Source organism: Erinaceus europaeus, chromosome 6 (assembly GCF_950295315.1).
Source record: "Erinaceus europaeus chromosome 6, mEriEur2.1, whole genome shotgun sequence".
Lineage (NCBI taxonomy): Eukaryota > Metazoa > Chordata > Mammalia > Eulipotyphla > Erinaceidae > Erinaceus > Erinaceus europaeus.
In genome coordinates, this window is record NC_080167.1 from 3851678 (window position 1) to 3867376 (window position 15699).

The 15699-nt window shown below is 60.4% G+C and overlaps 1 protein-coding gene across 4 annotated transcripts; it reads right to left on the minus strand.

Annotated features, from left to right (window-relative positions):
* Window positions 1-488: 488 nt before the first annotated feature.
* On the minus strand, window positions 489-14164 carry ASPHD2 (aspartate beta-hydroxylase domain containing 2). Of its 4 annotated transcripts, none has more exons than XM_060192928.1 (4): window positions 14008-14164; window positions 8272-9300; window positions 3649-3762; window positions 489-1731 (listed from the first exon to the last, which is right to left on the minus strand). In XM_060192928.1, exons 2-4 carry the CDS (start codon window positions 9089-9091, stop codon window positions 1622-1624), a joined length of 1044 nt encoding a protein of 347 aa, XP_060048911.1. In that variant the 5' UTR covers window positions 9092-9300; window positions 14008-14164; the 3' UTR covers window positions 489-1621. The 4 variants fall into 4 exon arrangements, with proteins under 4 accessions (XP_060048911.1, XP_060048912.1, XP_060048910.1 ...); XM_060192929.1 differs by lacking the exon at window positions 14008-14164 and adding an exon at window positions 10360-10503; XM_060192927.1 differs by lacking the exon at window positions 14008-14164 and adding an exon at window positions 10120-10353.
* Between the last annotated feature and the right edge of the window lie 1535 nt (window positions 14165-15699).

Consider the following 15699-nt stretch of genomic DNA (forward strand, 5'->3'; position numbering starts at 1 on the left):
CCAATCACACTTGCCAGAGTGAGCCGGGCTGGCACTGTGGCCCGCGGGCGGCTGGGGACAAGCCTGCCGCACCCGGGGCCCCTGCCACCTGCCACCATCCCTCTTCCGAGACAGAAGGACTGACAGACCAGGTAGCCAGAGGGAGCTGCTCTGGTCCCCCCACTGTCGGCACAGACGGTGGGAAGGTCGCCAGAACCGGGGCCACCATCCGTGGGCCCCCCTCTTTCCCAGCCCCGGCCCTCTGCCTGCTGGCTCAGGACGGGCTCGGAGCCACCATGACAGAAAGGTGCCTAGCTGCCCCTACAGACCTGCCCTAGTTTTCCAGAAGGACATCTGCACCCTTCACCACCTCCAGTCACTTTTGGGGTCTCCCGTCTCAGTGACTGAACCTCTGTCCACCCCCCCCCCACATCCAAGAGCCTCAAAGCCACATGGTCACCCTCCCAGGGGGCTGTGCTGCGGCCCCAGATCACGCGGCCGAGCCCCGGTTTCCAGCACACTCCTTTATTTGTCTCCCGTCCCTGCCGTCCCTGGACGGGCGCTGTAAACATGGAGCGTGGGCTGCAGACGCCTCCTCGGTGGCGGCGGCCGGCGTGGTGGTGGCGGCCGCTGGGGCGGGAAGGTCTTGAGACCCCGGAGCCGCCTGGATGATGATGGCCTGTGGCCCGAGGTCTGTTCCTTCCAGCTCCACGCTTCCGGAATCAAACGCTGCTGTGACAGATTCACCCGAGAAAATCTTAAAAATAAAATAAGAAGGGAGAGAGAGGCAGCTCTAGAAGAACTGAAGGCCACCCTGAGACACAGCGGCTGACGGAGGCTGTTGGTCGAGCCGGGACGAAGGGTGGCGACCCTCGTGAGTGGCACAGCAGTGACAGGGCCCGGGGCCGTCTCCTCTCCCTCCCGGTCCAGCCTTCCGACACCAGCACATGGACAGAGCCACAGAAAGCCAGGGGCGACGGAAACACAGAGCAGAACAGACGCTTGGGCCAGGTGGACGGAGAGCTCCTGTCCCCACCATGTCCCCCGCGAGGGAGGATCAGGGGTCCTCACAGCAGGCCCGGCCTTCAGGGAAGGGGGAGACCCCAGCCTGGCTTGGCAGTAACACTTCTGTAGGCAGTGAGGGGAGCTGGCTGCAGTGAGGCCGCGGAGACGGGCAGCCGCCCCTCTGCCCCAGCAGCCTGTGCTCTGCCCTCAGGCCCCAACGGCTGCAGGGAGCAGGGCTGGCTGTGTCCCCAGGCCCAGGTTTTGGTTGGAGTCTCCTTGCTGGGAGGAAGATGGAGGCTGAAGAGGCCCCCGTAGCTGCCCCCCCACCGCCGTGGCTCCCTGGTGTGAGGTCTTATTTGGCTGTGTGTCCACCCGTGTTCCCCGCTGAGAACTCAGAGATGCTAAGACGTCCCCGGGGCGTGTTGGTGTCCGTAGCCCGGCAGACAGGAGTCACAGAAGCAGAGGGCGGGAAGGGAAACAGGACGGGGCGGACACCAGCTGACTCAAGGCACAGCTGCCTCCCCAGAGCCGGCTGGTGGGCGGTCTCCAGCCTGACGTGGCCACGCTGTGGGGCCGGGATGTCCCCGGGGCACCCAGGCCGGACCCCCGGCTGCTCTCACGACTCGGGCGCCGGGCCTCATCGTCCTGGGGCAAAGATGAAATCCAGGGCCTGCCGTTCAGCGGCTGCCACGTTGGGATGCCAGAGGTCCACCATGAAGATCACCCGCGGGCCCTCCTCGGCTGAGCCTGCGGGGGGGGGGGGGGGGGAGGGGACAGAGGGAGAGAGGGAGAAAGGAGGGAGAGAGGGGAGAGGGAGAGGAAGGGACAGAGTGAGAGAAAGAGGGAGAGGGAAAGGAGGGAGAGGAAGAGAGAGAGAAATACATTTAAAAAAAAGAGGAAGAAAGGGAGGGGTAGATAGGGGGAAGGGAGTGAGGGAGAGAGAGAGGGAAGGAGGAAGAAAGGGAGGGAGGGAGGAAGAGGGAGGGAGGGAGGGAGGAAGAGGGAGGGAGAGAGGAAGAGGGAGGAAGGGGGAGAGAGGAGAGGAAAGGAGAGAGAGAAAGGGAGAGAAGACAGGGAGAGAGAGGGAGATGGGAGGAGGGAGAGAGAAAGAGGTGAACCAGTATTGGGTACAGAGGAGACCTCTGTTCTGCTGATGTCACCAGGGCTCCCCAAGTTCCCAGCTGGGAGGATAAGGAGATGGGCAGATGGAGGGAGGGAGGAGGTGATCCCGGCTCTCCTCTAATGACAGATGAGTGACAGGGCCTGAACCCCACCCCGCCCCACAGACACACACACACACGCGCACACACGCACACACACACGCACGCACGCACGCGCAGATACACACGCACACGCACGCACACACACGCACAGACACACACACACACACAGACACATGCACACGCACGCACACACATGCACGCATACACAGACACGTGCGCGTGCGCGCGCGCACACACACACACACACACACACACGCACGCACGCACGCACATTCCTGGAAGCTGCAAATGAGGCACCATATCAGCAAAGCCCGCAGAGGGTTCCTGGTTCTGCACTTACTGGGACAGGCACCTGTCGTGTGTGTGCCTAACCAGGTGTTATTATTGATGTCGTCATTGTTGGACAGGACAGAGAGAAATGGAGAGAGGAGGGGAAGACAGAGAGGAGGAGAGAAAGACAGACACCTGCAGACCTACTTCACTATCTGTGAAGCGACTCCCCTGCAGGTGGGGAGCCGGGGGCTCGAACCGGGATCCTTACGCTGGTCCTTGTGCTTTGTGCCACGTGTGTTTATCCCGCTGCACTACTGCCCAACCCCCTAATTTGTTTTTTAAAGGATAATTATAAAAAAAGGATAATTATATATGTATATATATATTTCCCTTTTGTTTCCCTTATTGTTTTATTGTTGTAGTTATTATTGTTGTTGTTATTGGATAAGACAGAGAGAAATGGAGAGGGGAGAAGACAGAGGGGGAGAGAAAGACAGACACCTGCAGACCTGCTTCACCGCCTATGAAGCGACTCCCCTGCAGGTGGGGAGCTGGGGGCTTGAACCGGGATCCTTAAGCCGGTCCTTGTGCTTTGCGCCACTGCACTTAATCCACTGTGCTACCACCCGACTCCCCTCTCTCTTGTTTATTTATTATTGGATAGAGACAGCCAGAGAAATTGAAAGGGGAGGGGGAGATAGGGAGAGAGGCAGAGAGACAGAGAGACACCTGCAGCCCTGCTTCACCACTCGTGAAGTTTTCCCCCTGCAGGTGGGGACCAGGGGCTTAAACTGGGGGGTCTTTGGGCACTGCAGTGTCTCTCTCCCTCTCAATCTCCCTCTCCCATCTCAGATTCTGTCGTGTCAAATTATGATAAGAAAGGGGGCGCGTGTCCACCAGGAGCAGTGGGTCTGCAGTGCTGGCACCGAGCCCCAGCGACAACCCCAGAGGCGGCAAGAAGCTCTCCATCATGATGAGCAAAACTCATCATAAGAGACGCTGCCCTGCCGTTGCTGTGTCATCAGGGAGCTCAGACTCCGTGAGGAGGCAAGATGGTGACGACAGGGGCGGGGGACGAGGGGGCCACCCTCATTCTGCCCCCTCCAAACAAGAAAGGACGTGAGTTCATTCAGGGAGCAGGAGGGCAGAGGGGCAGGCAGACTCTCACCTTCGTGGAAAGCCGTGTGCAGGAAAGAGTCGTCAAAAAGCAGGCAGCGGCCCTCCGCCCAGCACTGGGGTTCGCCCCCCACCACCAGCTCGCAGCCACTGGGGGTCTTCAGACCTGCGGGGGGAGAAGGGGGACAGAGGAACCGGTAGGAGTTTGGGGCAGGTCGCTCAGCCTGTCTGAGCCTCGCCGCCTTGCACATCCAGGAAGAGGAAAAGGGGGGACATCGGTGTCCAACCTCGGGGTTCAGTGGCCACTACTTGCTCTAACCATGGCCGTGTCACCCAGAAAAGGCCTCCTCTGTGCGGCTTCCCACCAACGTCACACCCACACCGGCACATGGCTTCACCACCGGGTCCCCGGATGCAACCAGGAGGGGAGGGTCGCTCAGTCATCGGCCATCCCTGCAGGAGCCAAGACCGCACCCCACGACCCAGACCCAGCCTGACACCAAGAAGGGACACAGGCCGGGGTGAGAGACATCGGTCACCCCTGCAGGCTCCGAGTCTCAGCGGTCAGCCGTGATTCTCGCTCAGCCCAGGCAGGGCGTCCGGCCTGACTTGGGCCCATCTCCCACACTGGCCAAAACTTTCTTTTTTTTGAGGTGGGGGGGGGGAGTGTGGGTGGGGAGATGGATCAGCCTGTCAGAGCACCGCCAGGCTGCAGGCTCACTCCCCTGCTGCCTTCGACCAGAGCCGGGCTGCGCTGAGCTGTGCTCTGAGCTCCGTCTCTCCACAGCTGCTAAGAATAAATCAATCGGGGGCCAGGTGGTAGCACACCTGGTTAAGTACACAAGGACCGGGTTTCAAGGCCTTGGTCCCCACCTGCAGGGGAAGGCTTTGTTTGTGGTGAAACAGGGCTGCAGGTGTCTGTCTCTCTCCCTCTCTTTTTTTTTTCCAACCCCTATCTCCCTCTTTCCTCTCAATTTCTCAATTTCTATCCAATAATAGCAATAATAATAATAAATCAATCTTTAAAAAAAGTACACTTTTAGGACTGGGGAGAGAGCATCATGGTTCTGCAAAAGTCTCTCCTGCCTGAGGCTCTGAGGTCCCAGGTTCAGTCCCCAGCACCACCATCAGCCAGAGCTCAGCAGGGCTCTGTCTTTGTGTTTCTCTGTATCTCTCTCATTAAAACGAAATAAATAAATAAAACATTATAGAAAAATTCCTGGGGAGTCGGGCGGTAGCGCAGCGGGTTCAGCACATGTGGCGCAAAGCGCAGGGACCAGCGGAAGGATCCCCGTTCGAGCCCCCGGCTCCCCACCTGCAGGGGAGTCGCTTCAGAGGTGGTGAAGCAGGTCTGCAGGTGTCTGTCTTTCTCTCCCCCTCTCTCCATTTCTCTCTGTCCTATCGAACGACGATGACATCAACAACAATAATAACTACAACAACAATAAAGACAACAAGGGCAACAAAAAGGAAATAAATATTTTAAAAGTATATATATATATATATCTCTTTGGGGGGAGGTTAGGGTTCAGCCCGCTTGTTGCAGGAGCTAGTGGGGAGGGCCTCCCTGACACACGCAGACACACTCACGCTCACGTATGTCTGAGCCTTCACACGCATCCCCATGGCTGACCCTGGTGGAGAAGGCCTTTAGAACCAGGGAGCTATCTGTGGGGCTCATGTACCACAGGGGTTCAGAAGGAAGACCCCTGCCAGCCACTAAGTGACCCCCCTGGCCCCAGCCCAGCCCAGCAGGGCCCCTCTGGCTTGGCCCTGCTCTCCGGGACCCCCCCAGTCCAGCCGAGGGCCACAGAGCAGCTCAGTCCTCAAACAGAGCCCCTCCCGCCCCCCCGAGGACCCTCTGTGGCCCAGAGCCACATGCCCCAGGTCCGTGCTGCCCAGGGAGCCGGCCCCCCCTTTACAGTGACACCCCTGGAAGCCCCTTGCCCCCCATTCCGGGCATGGAAGCCGGGGCTGCAAGGCCCGGGTGTCCAGCCAGGAGCTCAGGACCCCCACACTGGGCCGCTCCTCTCCTCTGGGGAGCTGACTGATAGTGACGCCCCACTAACCAACCTGCCACCCCGACTTCCCAGGAGTGGGAGTTCCAGGGATGGGGGGGGCCTCCACTTTCCCGCCTCTGTTTATTCATTCTCACGCAGTTAGGTTCTATGAATAACAACAGAACCTCTGCACCAGGTTGTGACAAGAGCTCACCTCCAGCACCTGAGGTCTCAGAGGCCCCGGGTTCAATTCCCAGCACCGACCTGTGCCAGAGCTGGCCTCTCACAAAAGGTGGAAACGGAGGCACAGACAGCTGGAGCCATTTCCCAGGAGCAAGGCAGCCCTCCAGCCCGGGACCCTGCCCTCCAGACCCTCCTCCGAGGTCCCACTGAGTGCCGTCAGCACCCAGTCAGTCCCTCTCTTCCACGGACACCCACAGGCCACCTGGGTGCCACCCCTGCCCTCGGGACTCAGCTCTAAACTGACAGGGTCGGATGTGGCAGCCACTCACCATAAGTGTCAATTTAGATTTCAACTTGGGGGCAGGGATGTAGCTCAGTGTTGGAGCACAGACTTCACACGTGTGAGGTCGTGGGTTCAATTTCCAGCGCGTGTGCACACACATACACATACACACACATGCACACACATGCACGCACAGTCACACACGCACACACACACACGCACTCACACACACACACTCACACATACAGTCACACACACATACACGCAACACACACACGCACACACACAGTCACACACGTACACGCACACACACACTCTCACACAGTCACACACACAAACACACACTGTCTCATACACAGTCATACACACACACACTCACACAGACACACACAAACACTGTCTCATACTCACACAGTCACACACACACACACACACTCACACACACACTCACACATACAGTCACACACACGTACACACAACACACATACTCACACAGTCACACACACAAACACACACTGTCTCATACACAGTCATACACACACACACACACAAACACTGTCTCATACTCACACAGTCACACACACACGCACGCACGCACGCACACAAATTCAAATATGGACTCAGCTGACGCCCTCTCTCAAGCTTCCAGGGTCCCCAGGGGACTGTCCCCAGCCCTGCAGAGAGGCCCCTTGGGAGAAAGCTCCCAGCAGAGATTGGTTTACACCGGGGCCTCTGGGAGACAGCTGCCTAAGGCGCATGAAGCAGCCCTGGGTTCGAGCCGCAGCCCCCGCGGAAGCACAGGGACACAGGGGGAGCTCCAGGATGACGGAGCAGTGCTGGGTGTGTCTTCCTCTCTCTCTGTGAAATAAAAAGAAGGGGAAAGTCTCCCAGGAGAGGTGGAGCAGACTGACATGCAGAAAGCTCCAGCTCCCACAAAAAGGAGACAAAGAAGCAAAGAAAAGAAGGAAGCTCACGCTCACCACACACTGGTTTGGTTGTTCAGACTCTGCTGTCTACCTTGTGTTTGGTCAGCCCTTGTTTTATTTTTATTTTATTACTTTTAAATCTTTTATTATAATGATGATTTTTTAGAGACAGAAATTAAGAAGGGAGGGGGAGAGAGAGATAGAGAAAGAGAGAGAGAGACGGACCTGCAGCGCTGCTTCACCACTTGTGAAGTTTTCCCTCTGCAGGTGGGGACCAGAGCCTTGAACCTGGGTCCTTGTGTGCTGTGATGTGAGTGCACTCAACCAGGTGCAACACCGCCTGGTCACTTCATCTCATGTTTTATTTATTGATTGATTCCCTTTTGTTGCCCTTGTTGTTTTATTGTTGTAGTTATTATTCTTGTTATTGTTGTAGTCATTGTTGGATAGGACAGAGAGAAATGGAGAGAGGAGGGGAAGACAGAGAGGGGGAGAGAAAGACAGACACCTGCAGACCTGCTTCACCGCCTGTGAAGCGACTCCCCTGCAGGTGGGGAGCCGGGGGCTCGAACCGGGATCATCTCATGTTTTAAAAAAATGTTTTCCTTTTTTCTTCCCTTCTTTCCTTCTTCCCTCCCTTTCCCCCTTTTTTCCTTTCTTTCCCCCAGGACATCTCAGGGGCTCAGTGCCTGCACCATGAATCCACTGCTCCTGGAGGCCATTCTTTCCCCCTTTCTATTTTATTCGATAGAGACAGAGAGAAACTGAGAGGGTAGAGGGAGATAGAGAGGGAGAGAAGGAGAGAGAGAGAGAGGGAGAGGGAGAGGGGAGAGGGAGGGAGAGAGAGAGGGAGAGAGAGAGGGAGAGAGAGAGGAAAGAGAGAGTGGGGGGAGAGAGAGTGGGGGGAGAGAGAGAGGGGAGAGAGGGAGAGGGAGAGGGAGAGGGAGGGGGAAAGAGAGAGAGAGAGAGAGAGAGAGAGAGATATGTGCAGCTCTGCTCCACCACTCAGGAAGCCTTCCAGCCCCCGCAGGTGGGGAACAGGGGCTCAAACCAGGTCCTTGGGTGTGGTAACGCGTGTGCCCAACCAGGTGCGCCACCGCCCGGCGCCCTGAACAGATCCACTTCTTGAGTGTCACTGCGTCATGAGCAGCGCCGGCCACCGACCTCGGGACGCGAAGCCCGAGTCCCCCTCCACCACCACCGCCACCGCAGTGACCCACCGAGCGGGGACACGAAGCCGGGCTCTAACCACCGAGCCTCCCGCCCCTGGCGCGCAGACCTACCTAGGTGGCAGCGCAGGCGGATGTTGGTGGGGCCGTAGTGCTCGGCGACCACGGTGCCGGGGCTGAGCACGGACAGGCAGGCGTTGCCGAAGACGTTGTTGCCGATGCAGGTCCGCAGGCTGCCCAGCACGCGGTAGGTCCGCGGGCACCTCCTGCAGTTCCGGGGGACGCACACGCCCTGGTTGACCAGGTAGAAGGTGACCCACTCGCCGCTGGCCGTGCTGTTCATCCTCCAGCCCTGCGGCAGGCTGCAGTTGGAGAAGGCCTTGTACAGGCTCTCGAACTCGCCCAGGATGGCCTGGAAGTTCCGCTCCAGGACCTCCACGTCGTGCTTCTGCGCGTCGCGGGGGAAGTAGGGCGCCGTGGGCAGGTCGGGCAGGAAGAAGACCTCGGGCTTCTGGATGGAGGCGCGGCCGGCCAGGTAGCGGCCCTGCTCGCGGATGGCCTTGTGGATGCGGCCCATGCCCGACCAGGAGTAGCGCTTGGCGTACTCCTGCAGCCCGCGGTACAGCTTCTGGTTCAGGCCGTCCTGGGGCCCGCAGCGCACGCACTCGGCCGACTGGCAGTAGGCGAAGCCGTTCTGCAGCCCGCCGGCCTCGGCGCCCAGGCCGATGCCCAGGCCGATGCCCATGCCCGGCGGGTGAGGCCGAGGCTGCTCCCTGCCCACGTGGTAGCAGTACCACAGGAAGAGCAGCAGCAGGCAGGCCACCGTGCCCAGGGCCGCGGCGTCACAATCCCGCACCGACTGGATGCCCGAGCCGATGCCGTCCCGGAGACCGTCCAGCGACCAGCTCCAGGCCGCCAGCCGTTCTGGCCACATCGCGGGCGGGCGCGGCGGGAGCAGGAGGTCGGAGGGGGGTGAGGGGAGGTCAGCGGTCCGGGGAGCCCCCGGGGTCGGTGCGGAAGGCGAGGGGCGGCCGCGGTCCTTCTGGTGCCGCCGATGCCCCGGGAGACATGGACGGGCCGGCCGCTGCCCGCCGGGAGGGGCTCCGTCAGGGCACTGGGGCTGGTTGTGCAGGGAGGCCCAGCCTGGAAGGAAGGGGACAAGCTGAGCGGTGTGAAGGCCGCCTCAGGCAAGACACCCTGCTCTTTCACCGAGGGCTTCCTCTGAGTCCACTCACTGACAGCTCACCTCTAGTTAGTGAGGTGGGGGAGAGGGAGGGAGGGAGACAGATGGGGGAGAGAGGACGAGAGAGGGGGAGAGAGGGACTGAGAGAAGGGGGAGAGAGAGGGAGAGGGAAAGAGAGAGGGAAGGTGAGGAGAGACAGAGAAAGGGGAGAGAGATGGAGAAAGGGGAAGAGAGATGGAGAAAGGGGGAGATGGAGAAAGGGAGAGAGAGACACAGAGAGAGAGACGGGGGAAGGAGAGACTGGAGGGGGGGAAAGAGACAAAGAGAGAGAAAGAGAGACAGCTAGAGGGAGAAAAAGAGAAGGAGAGAGAGGAGAGAGAGGGAGGGAAACAGCGTCACTGGGCACACAGGATACTGAAGGCTGAACTCAGGACCTCAGACTCCAGAGGCCAAGGCTTTACCCACTGCACCACCTCCCTGCATCCCAACAACCCCCTATTTCCTTTGTATTTGATAGACAGAGAGAGACAGAGGGGACAGGGAGAGAAAGACACACACACACACACACACCTGCAGCCCTGCTCCACCAATCATGAGACTCCCCCCTGCAGGTGGGGACCGAGGCCTTGAACCCGGGCCCTTGAATATGGTGATAGGCACAGGTCTAAGCAGGCTCCCTACCCGGTGGGCTATCTCTCTGCCCAATTCAGTCATTTTATTTGTGAAGACAGGGAAACCTCTCTCTCTACTCGGCCCACCTCCTTGTCCCGAACTCTTACCAACTCCTGGCATTCTGGAAGGCCCTCGTTAGCTGTGGACACCCATCCGGATCTTGGATGCTCTCTCCCCATTTCACCGGCCCCCTCGCTTCCCACAGGGCTGGAGGTGGTACCCACTCGGCACAGAGTACTGTGGGAGAGGCATCCCTGTGCCACCCAGCGGGTGCTGGGCCTCCCCTGGTAGAGGAGAAGCAGAGGCTCAGAGAACTCCCAGACTGCAGCCTGGGTGAGGCCACCTACCCTCTCTGACTCCAGAGCCTGTCTGTCTCCGCAGGGCAGGAAGTCAGTCCCGGCTGGTTCAGGAGAGAGAGAGAGAGAGAGAGAGAGAGAGAGAGAGAGAGAGAGATATCCGCAGGCAGGAGGTTTGCAGCCGTGGCAGGGCCCCCGCAGCCCTCGGGCGCTCTGGTCACTTCCTCTTTCTCTTTCTGTGCTGACTGTCCCCCGGCCTTCCCACATGGGCTGGGCTTGTGTGTCTGGGTCACATGTGGGGCCTGCCCTGCACTTCCGCCTGCTGCTCTGGAGGCCTCACCCACCCAGGACGACAGTGGGCAGCGGGGCCAGAATGCCCTCAGAGAGGGCTTGGGGCGGGGGGCGTCAGAGCCGGCTGTCTGTCTGTCTGTCTGGCACTCTAGGCTGTACTCCCTGGTCCTGGCTCTCCTAGGAGCAAGAGTACGGCCAAGTCTGCGCTTTGTGTAAGTCCAACACACTGTCCCCTGGATGAACAGAACGACAGACAGACAGACAGACCCAGAGGCAGGGAGACAGAGCTTCACCTGGGGGACCATGGCGAGCCCTAAGTGGCCCCAGGTCCTGCTCAGGTCCAAGCAGGCTCCCTGCCAGGTGAAACTGGTCATCTTGTTTGAGAAGATGACTTAATAAAAAGGGGGAGAATCTAAGAGGCCGGGCAGTGGCACACCTGGTTGAGCACATGTTATAATGTGCAAGGACCCGGGTTCAAGCCCCCAGCCCCCACCTGCAGGGGGAAAGCTTTATGGGTGGTGAAGCAGGGCTGCAGGTGTCTCTCTGTCTCCCTCTCCCTCTCTCTCTCTGTTTCTCCCTCTGTCACCTCCTTCCTTCTCAATTCCTAGCTCTCTCTCTCTTTTTAAATGTATTTTTTGAAAGATTTCTCTTTTTCCCTTTCTTTCTTTCTTTCTTTCTTTCTTTCTTTCTTTCTTTCTTTCTTTCTTATCTCCAGGGTTATTGCTACAGCTTGCTGCCAGCACTGCGAACTCACTGCTTCAGACAGCCTATTTTTTTTTTCATTTTATTGGATAGGACAGAGAGAAAATGAGAAAGGAGGGAGATATAGAGAGCTAGAGAGACAGACAGACACCTGCAGACCTGCTTCACTGCTTATGAAGCGACTCCCTGCAGGTGGGGAGCGGGGGGGGGGGGGTCAGGAGGGTTGAACCCAGATCCGTGTGCAGGCCCTTGTGTTTCATGTTATGTGCCCTTAACCCGGTGCGTCACTGCTCGACTCCCCCCTTCTTTATTCTTTCTTTCTTTTTTTAAAAAAATTTTTACAAAATATTTATTTATTCATTCCCTTTTGTTGACCTTGTTGTTTTATTGTTGTTGTTGATGTCGTTGTTGTTGGATAGGACAGAGAGAAATGGAGAGAGGAGGGGAAGACAGAGAGGGGGAGAGAAAGACAGACACCTGCAGACCTGCTTCACCACCTGTGAAGCGACTCCCCTGCAGGTGGGGAGCCGGGGGCTCGAACCAGGATCCTTAGCCAGTCCTTGCGCTTTGTGCCACCTGCGCTTAAACTGCTGCACTACCGCCCAACTCCCCTTTCTTTTTAAATCTTTATTTACTACTAGATAAAGACAGAGAGAAAATGAGAGGGGAGGGAGAGATAGAGAGAAAGAGAGACAGAGAGACACCTGCAGACCTGCTTCACCACTTGTGAAGCTTTCCTCCTGCAGGTGAGGACTGGGGGCTTGAACCCGGGTCTTTGTGCCTCATAACATGTGCGCTCAACCAGATGCACCACCGTCTGGCCCCCTCTGACTGTCTCTATCCAATAAATAAATAAATAACGATAAGAAACCTTGAAAAAAATCAAGTAAATTACCTAGTCTGTTGATTTGCTCAAAGCTTCACCATTAAGAGAGAGAAAAGGGGGGGGCTTTACCCTACACACCTCCTTTTTCCAAACAAGGTGTGAAAATTCTCAGAGTGCAGCAGAGAGGTTCGGAGGCCACGCTGGAGTGGGTGCCTGCCCGCCCCAGGTCTTGTCCCTTCCTCCCCGCGATGTCAGCCCTGCTCACAGCCCACACGACCAAACGCAACTTGCACAGCTCCACACACAGGGGAAGCTTTGGAGGCTCACTAGCTGCTGGCTTGCTCCTTCCCAGCTCGGGGTGGTGGTGGGGGAATAAAGATTCCAACAGCATGCTTAGTCGGCCAAAGCACACACTGAATATTCATGGTGTTTTGTTTTTTTTTTTTAATGTTTCGAGGAAAAACACCCAAGTGCAGATAGCTGGGAGCTCCGCTGTCTCTGGCTTGTTCTCAGCGTCTCCCCAGGCCAAGGGGAAGCAGGAGAGGTCTCTTAACTAGGTGGAAACACCTCTCCCCACACCTGGGGGGGCTCCCCAGCCACAGAACCAACTGGCACCTGTTACCTGGGGGGCGGGGTAGGGGGGTTTACCCGCAGCACCCCAGCCCTGCAGCAACCAAGGGGGTGGCACCCTTCAGGGTGACCGTGCTTGCTGAAGGGGGTCTCCCCGCTACTCCCGGGCTGAGTTGGGACTTGAACAAAGACTCCGTCTGTCTTTGGGGTCCCTGGGAGGCCTGAAAGGTATGGGGAGGCTGCACTCACAGGCACCTGCCCACCACGGGGGACCCCACCCCACCCCTCGGCACAATGCAGGTGGGATGCCTGCCGATGGGAGCCATGCGGGGAGGGGGGGGGTCTCTATCCCACTCGCCCCTGCCTCTGGGCTGCTCTCCCTCTCTCCCAATGGAGCCTTGAGGCCTTTTGCTGAGACCTGGACCCCGGCTTCTGAAGCTCCCCCGCTGGTGGACGGTGGACCTGGATGGTGGATGTGGACGGCCAGCGGAGGCTCCCACTTCCCGCCCGTCGGTTACTTTCAGCAGAAGCAGGCGGCCAGGCCCTGCCGCTCCGGCCCGCAGCCAGGGCACTGCACGCAGCCCCAGCACCCAGGCTCGGCGCCCCCGGCCCCCACCCGGCCCAGAGCCGCACCCGACTCCCCCTTGGCCACCCCGGGGCCAGCAGGCTCGCTGCCCAAGCAGGCTGGCGCTGTTAGGCCCGGGGTACCTCCTCCCAGCTGGCCGGAGCCTTCAGGGGCCAAGACACCCGGCGGCCGGGGGTGGTGGCAGGGGGAACCGGGTTCAAGCTGCAGGTGCCCGCCCGTGACAAGGCGGCCAAAGGGTGGCCCTGCCCACCACCCCATCCCCACAGCCCTGCCCACCACCCCATCCCCACAGCCTGTCCGGCTGGCCGGTGCTGCCTAGCGCCCGATGCCAAGGAGCTCCTGGCCACCTGGGGGGGGAGGCCAGCTGGGGCACCCCCGGCCCGGCAGGCAGGGTGCTGAGGCTGTCACCCCCTCCACCCACCCAGAGCCTCCCCACTTCCCTGCCCAGTTTTCTGGGCGCCAGGCAGCTGCAGGGGGGAAGAGGGCGGGCAGTGCAGGGGTCAGCAGAGGCGACCACCCGGTGGCCGGGACCCTGGGGTGGGGGCTGGTCGGACACCCTGGTGGGGGGAGGTGGGGAGCAGAGGAGGGGATGCCCGGGCGGGCGGGGCAGGGGGAGGAGGGGAGGGTGGGGAGGGGTCCCGGAGCATCCGGCCTGGGGGCACCCTCGGCCTCAGCCCCCCACCCCCACCCCGCCCGCGGGTGTCCCCCCCCCCCCCCCGCTCACCTGCAGGCCCGCCGAGTCCAGGCGCCCGCACCCTGCACCCCTGCACCCTCCGCCGGCACGGCCGGGACCCGGGACCACAAGGCCCACAATGCCGCGCGCGCAGGGGCGGGGCGGGGCGGGGCGGGGCGGGACCCCCACCCGCGGGAGCGAGGAGCGGGGAGCGGGGACCCCACCCTGCGCGCACCCCGGGGTGCGGGCGGCCCTGGGCCTGGGTGCGCGGCGGCGGGTGTCCCCGTCTCCCCTCGCCTCCCCTCACTCTCGCTAGGCCGCCCCCACCCGCACCCCTGCGTCCTCTCCCCGCCCCTGTCGCCCCTGCTTCCCCCTCGCCCCCTCTATCCCGCACCCCTGCTCCGCGCCCCTCTCCCCTCCACGCACCCTGTGTCCCCTTTATCCCCCTGCTCCCCCCGCACCCCTCCATCCTCTCTGCTCCGCCACTCCATACCCCCCTCCTCTCATCCCCCTGCTTCCCCACCCGATACCCCCCTCCTCTCATCCCCCTGCTCCCCCACCCCATATCCCCCTCCTCTCATCCCCCTGCTCCCCCACCCGATACCCCCCTCCTCTCATCCCCCTGCTTCCCCACTCCATATCCCCCCTCCTCTCATCCCCCTGCTCCCCCACCCCATATCCCCCCTTCCTCTCCATCCCCCTCCATCCCGATGCTCTCCACCTCCCTCCATCCCCCTGCTCCCCCTCCATCCCCCTGCTCCCCCACCCCATATTCCTGGTCCTCTCACCCTCCTCTATCCCCCCTGCTCCCCTCCGCCTTCCATCCCCAGCTCCCCTCCCCCGTCGCTCTCCTCACCCACTTCATTCCCCAGGCTCCCTCCTGTTTCCCCCTCCCTGCACCCCCCTTCCCCTTCCCCCAACTCCCCTGTTCCCCAGGCCTGGGCAGGCCCACGGGGTCCTGGATCTCAGGAAAGCGTGCCCCCCCCCCCACACACACACATACACCCCTGTTGGGGAGGGTCTAGGTCAGGTCCTGCACCCAGGAGCATGGGGACACAGCCTGGGGGAAGGGTCCCAGCATGGGGAACACTTCCCCCCAACAGATGTGCACCAGCCATCAAGAAGCCTGTGCAGGGGTGGCAGGGGCAGGGAGGCCTCCCGGAGGGGGAGGGGTGAACCCAAGAGGTGAGGGGCGCGGCTCTCCCAGGGCGCAGGCTCCCTGCCCACTGTCTTCAGGGCTGCCAGATGTCCGAGCAGGGCTTACCTCTGTTTCTGTTTTCCCGGGTTACAACTCAAGGGACACCCCCCCCCTCACCCCCAACACACACACCCTGGGAAGCCAGAGCCAGCACCCAGACCCATACAGAGGTCAGCCGCCCACCTGAGGGCCGGATGGAAGGGAGACCTCTCTAGTGTGGTCTGTCTGCCGTGCCGTGCCGGGAGTTAGCGTCCTAGGATCCTGGCTCATCTGAGGGGGTGTCCAGGAGCCTGGGGGGCATGGCCCCACTGCCACTTGATTTCTCCCACAAGCTCTGGGAGACAGAGGCGGAGGGAGAGGGAGAGAGGTTTGAGTTTCTCCCAAGAAAGGCCCATTGCCTTCAGAGGGGGCTTCCGTGTGACCCCATGAGATGGAGCGACCCTCTGCCCTGAAGGAGACCAGGTGCCCCCCCACCCCCAGGTCCCCTGCAGCCTCCCCCTGCTTGTGCCTCCTCCAGGCAGCCTCCAGCCCTCTGCTTCCAGCTG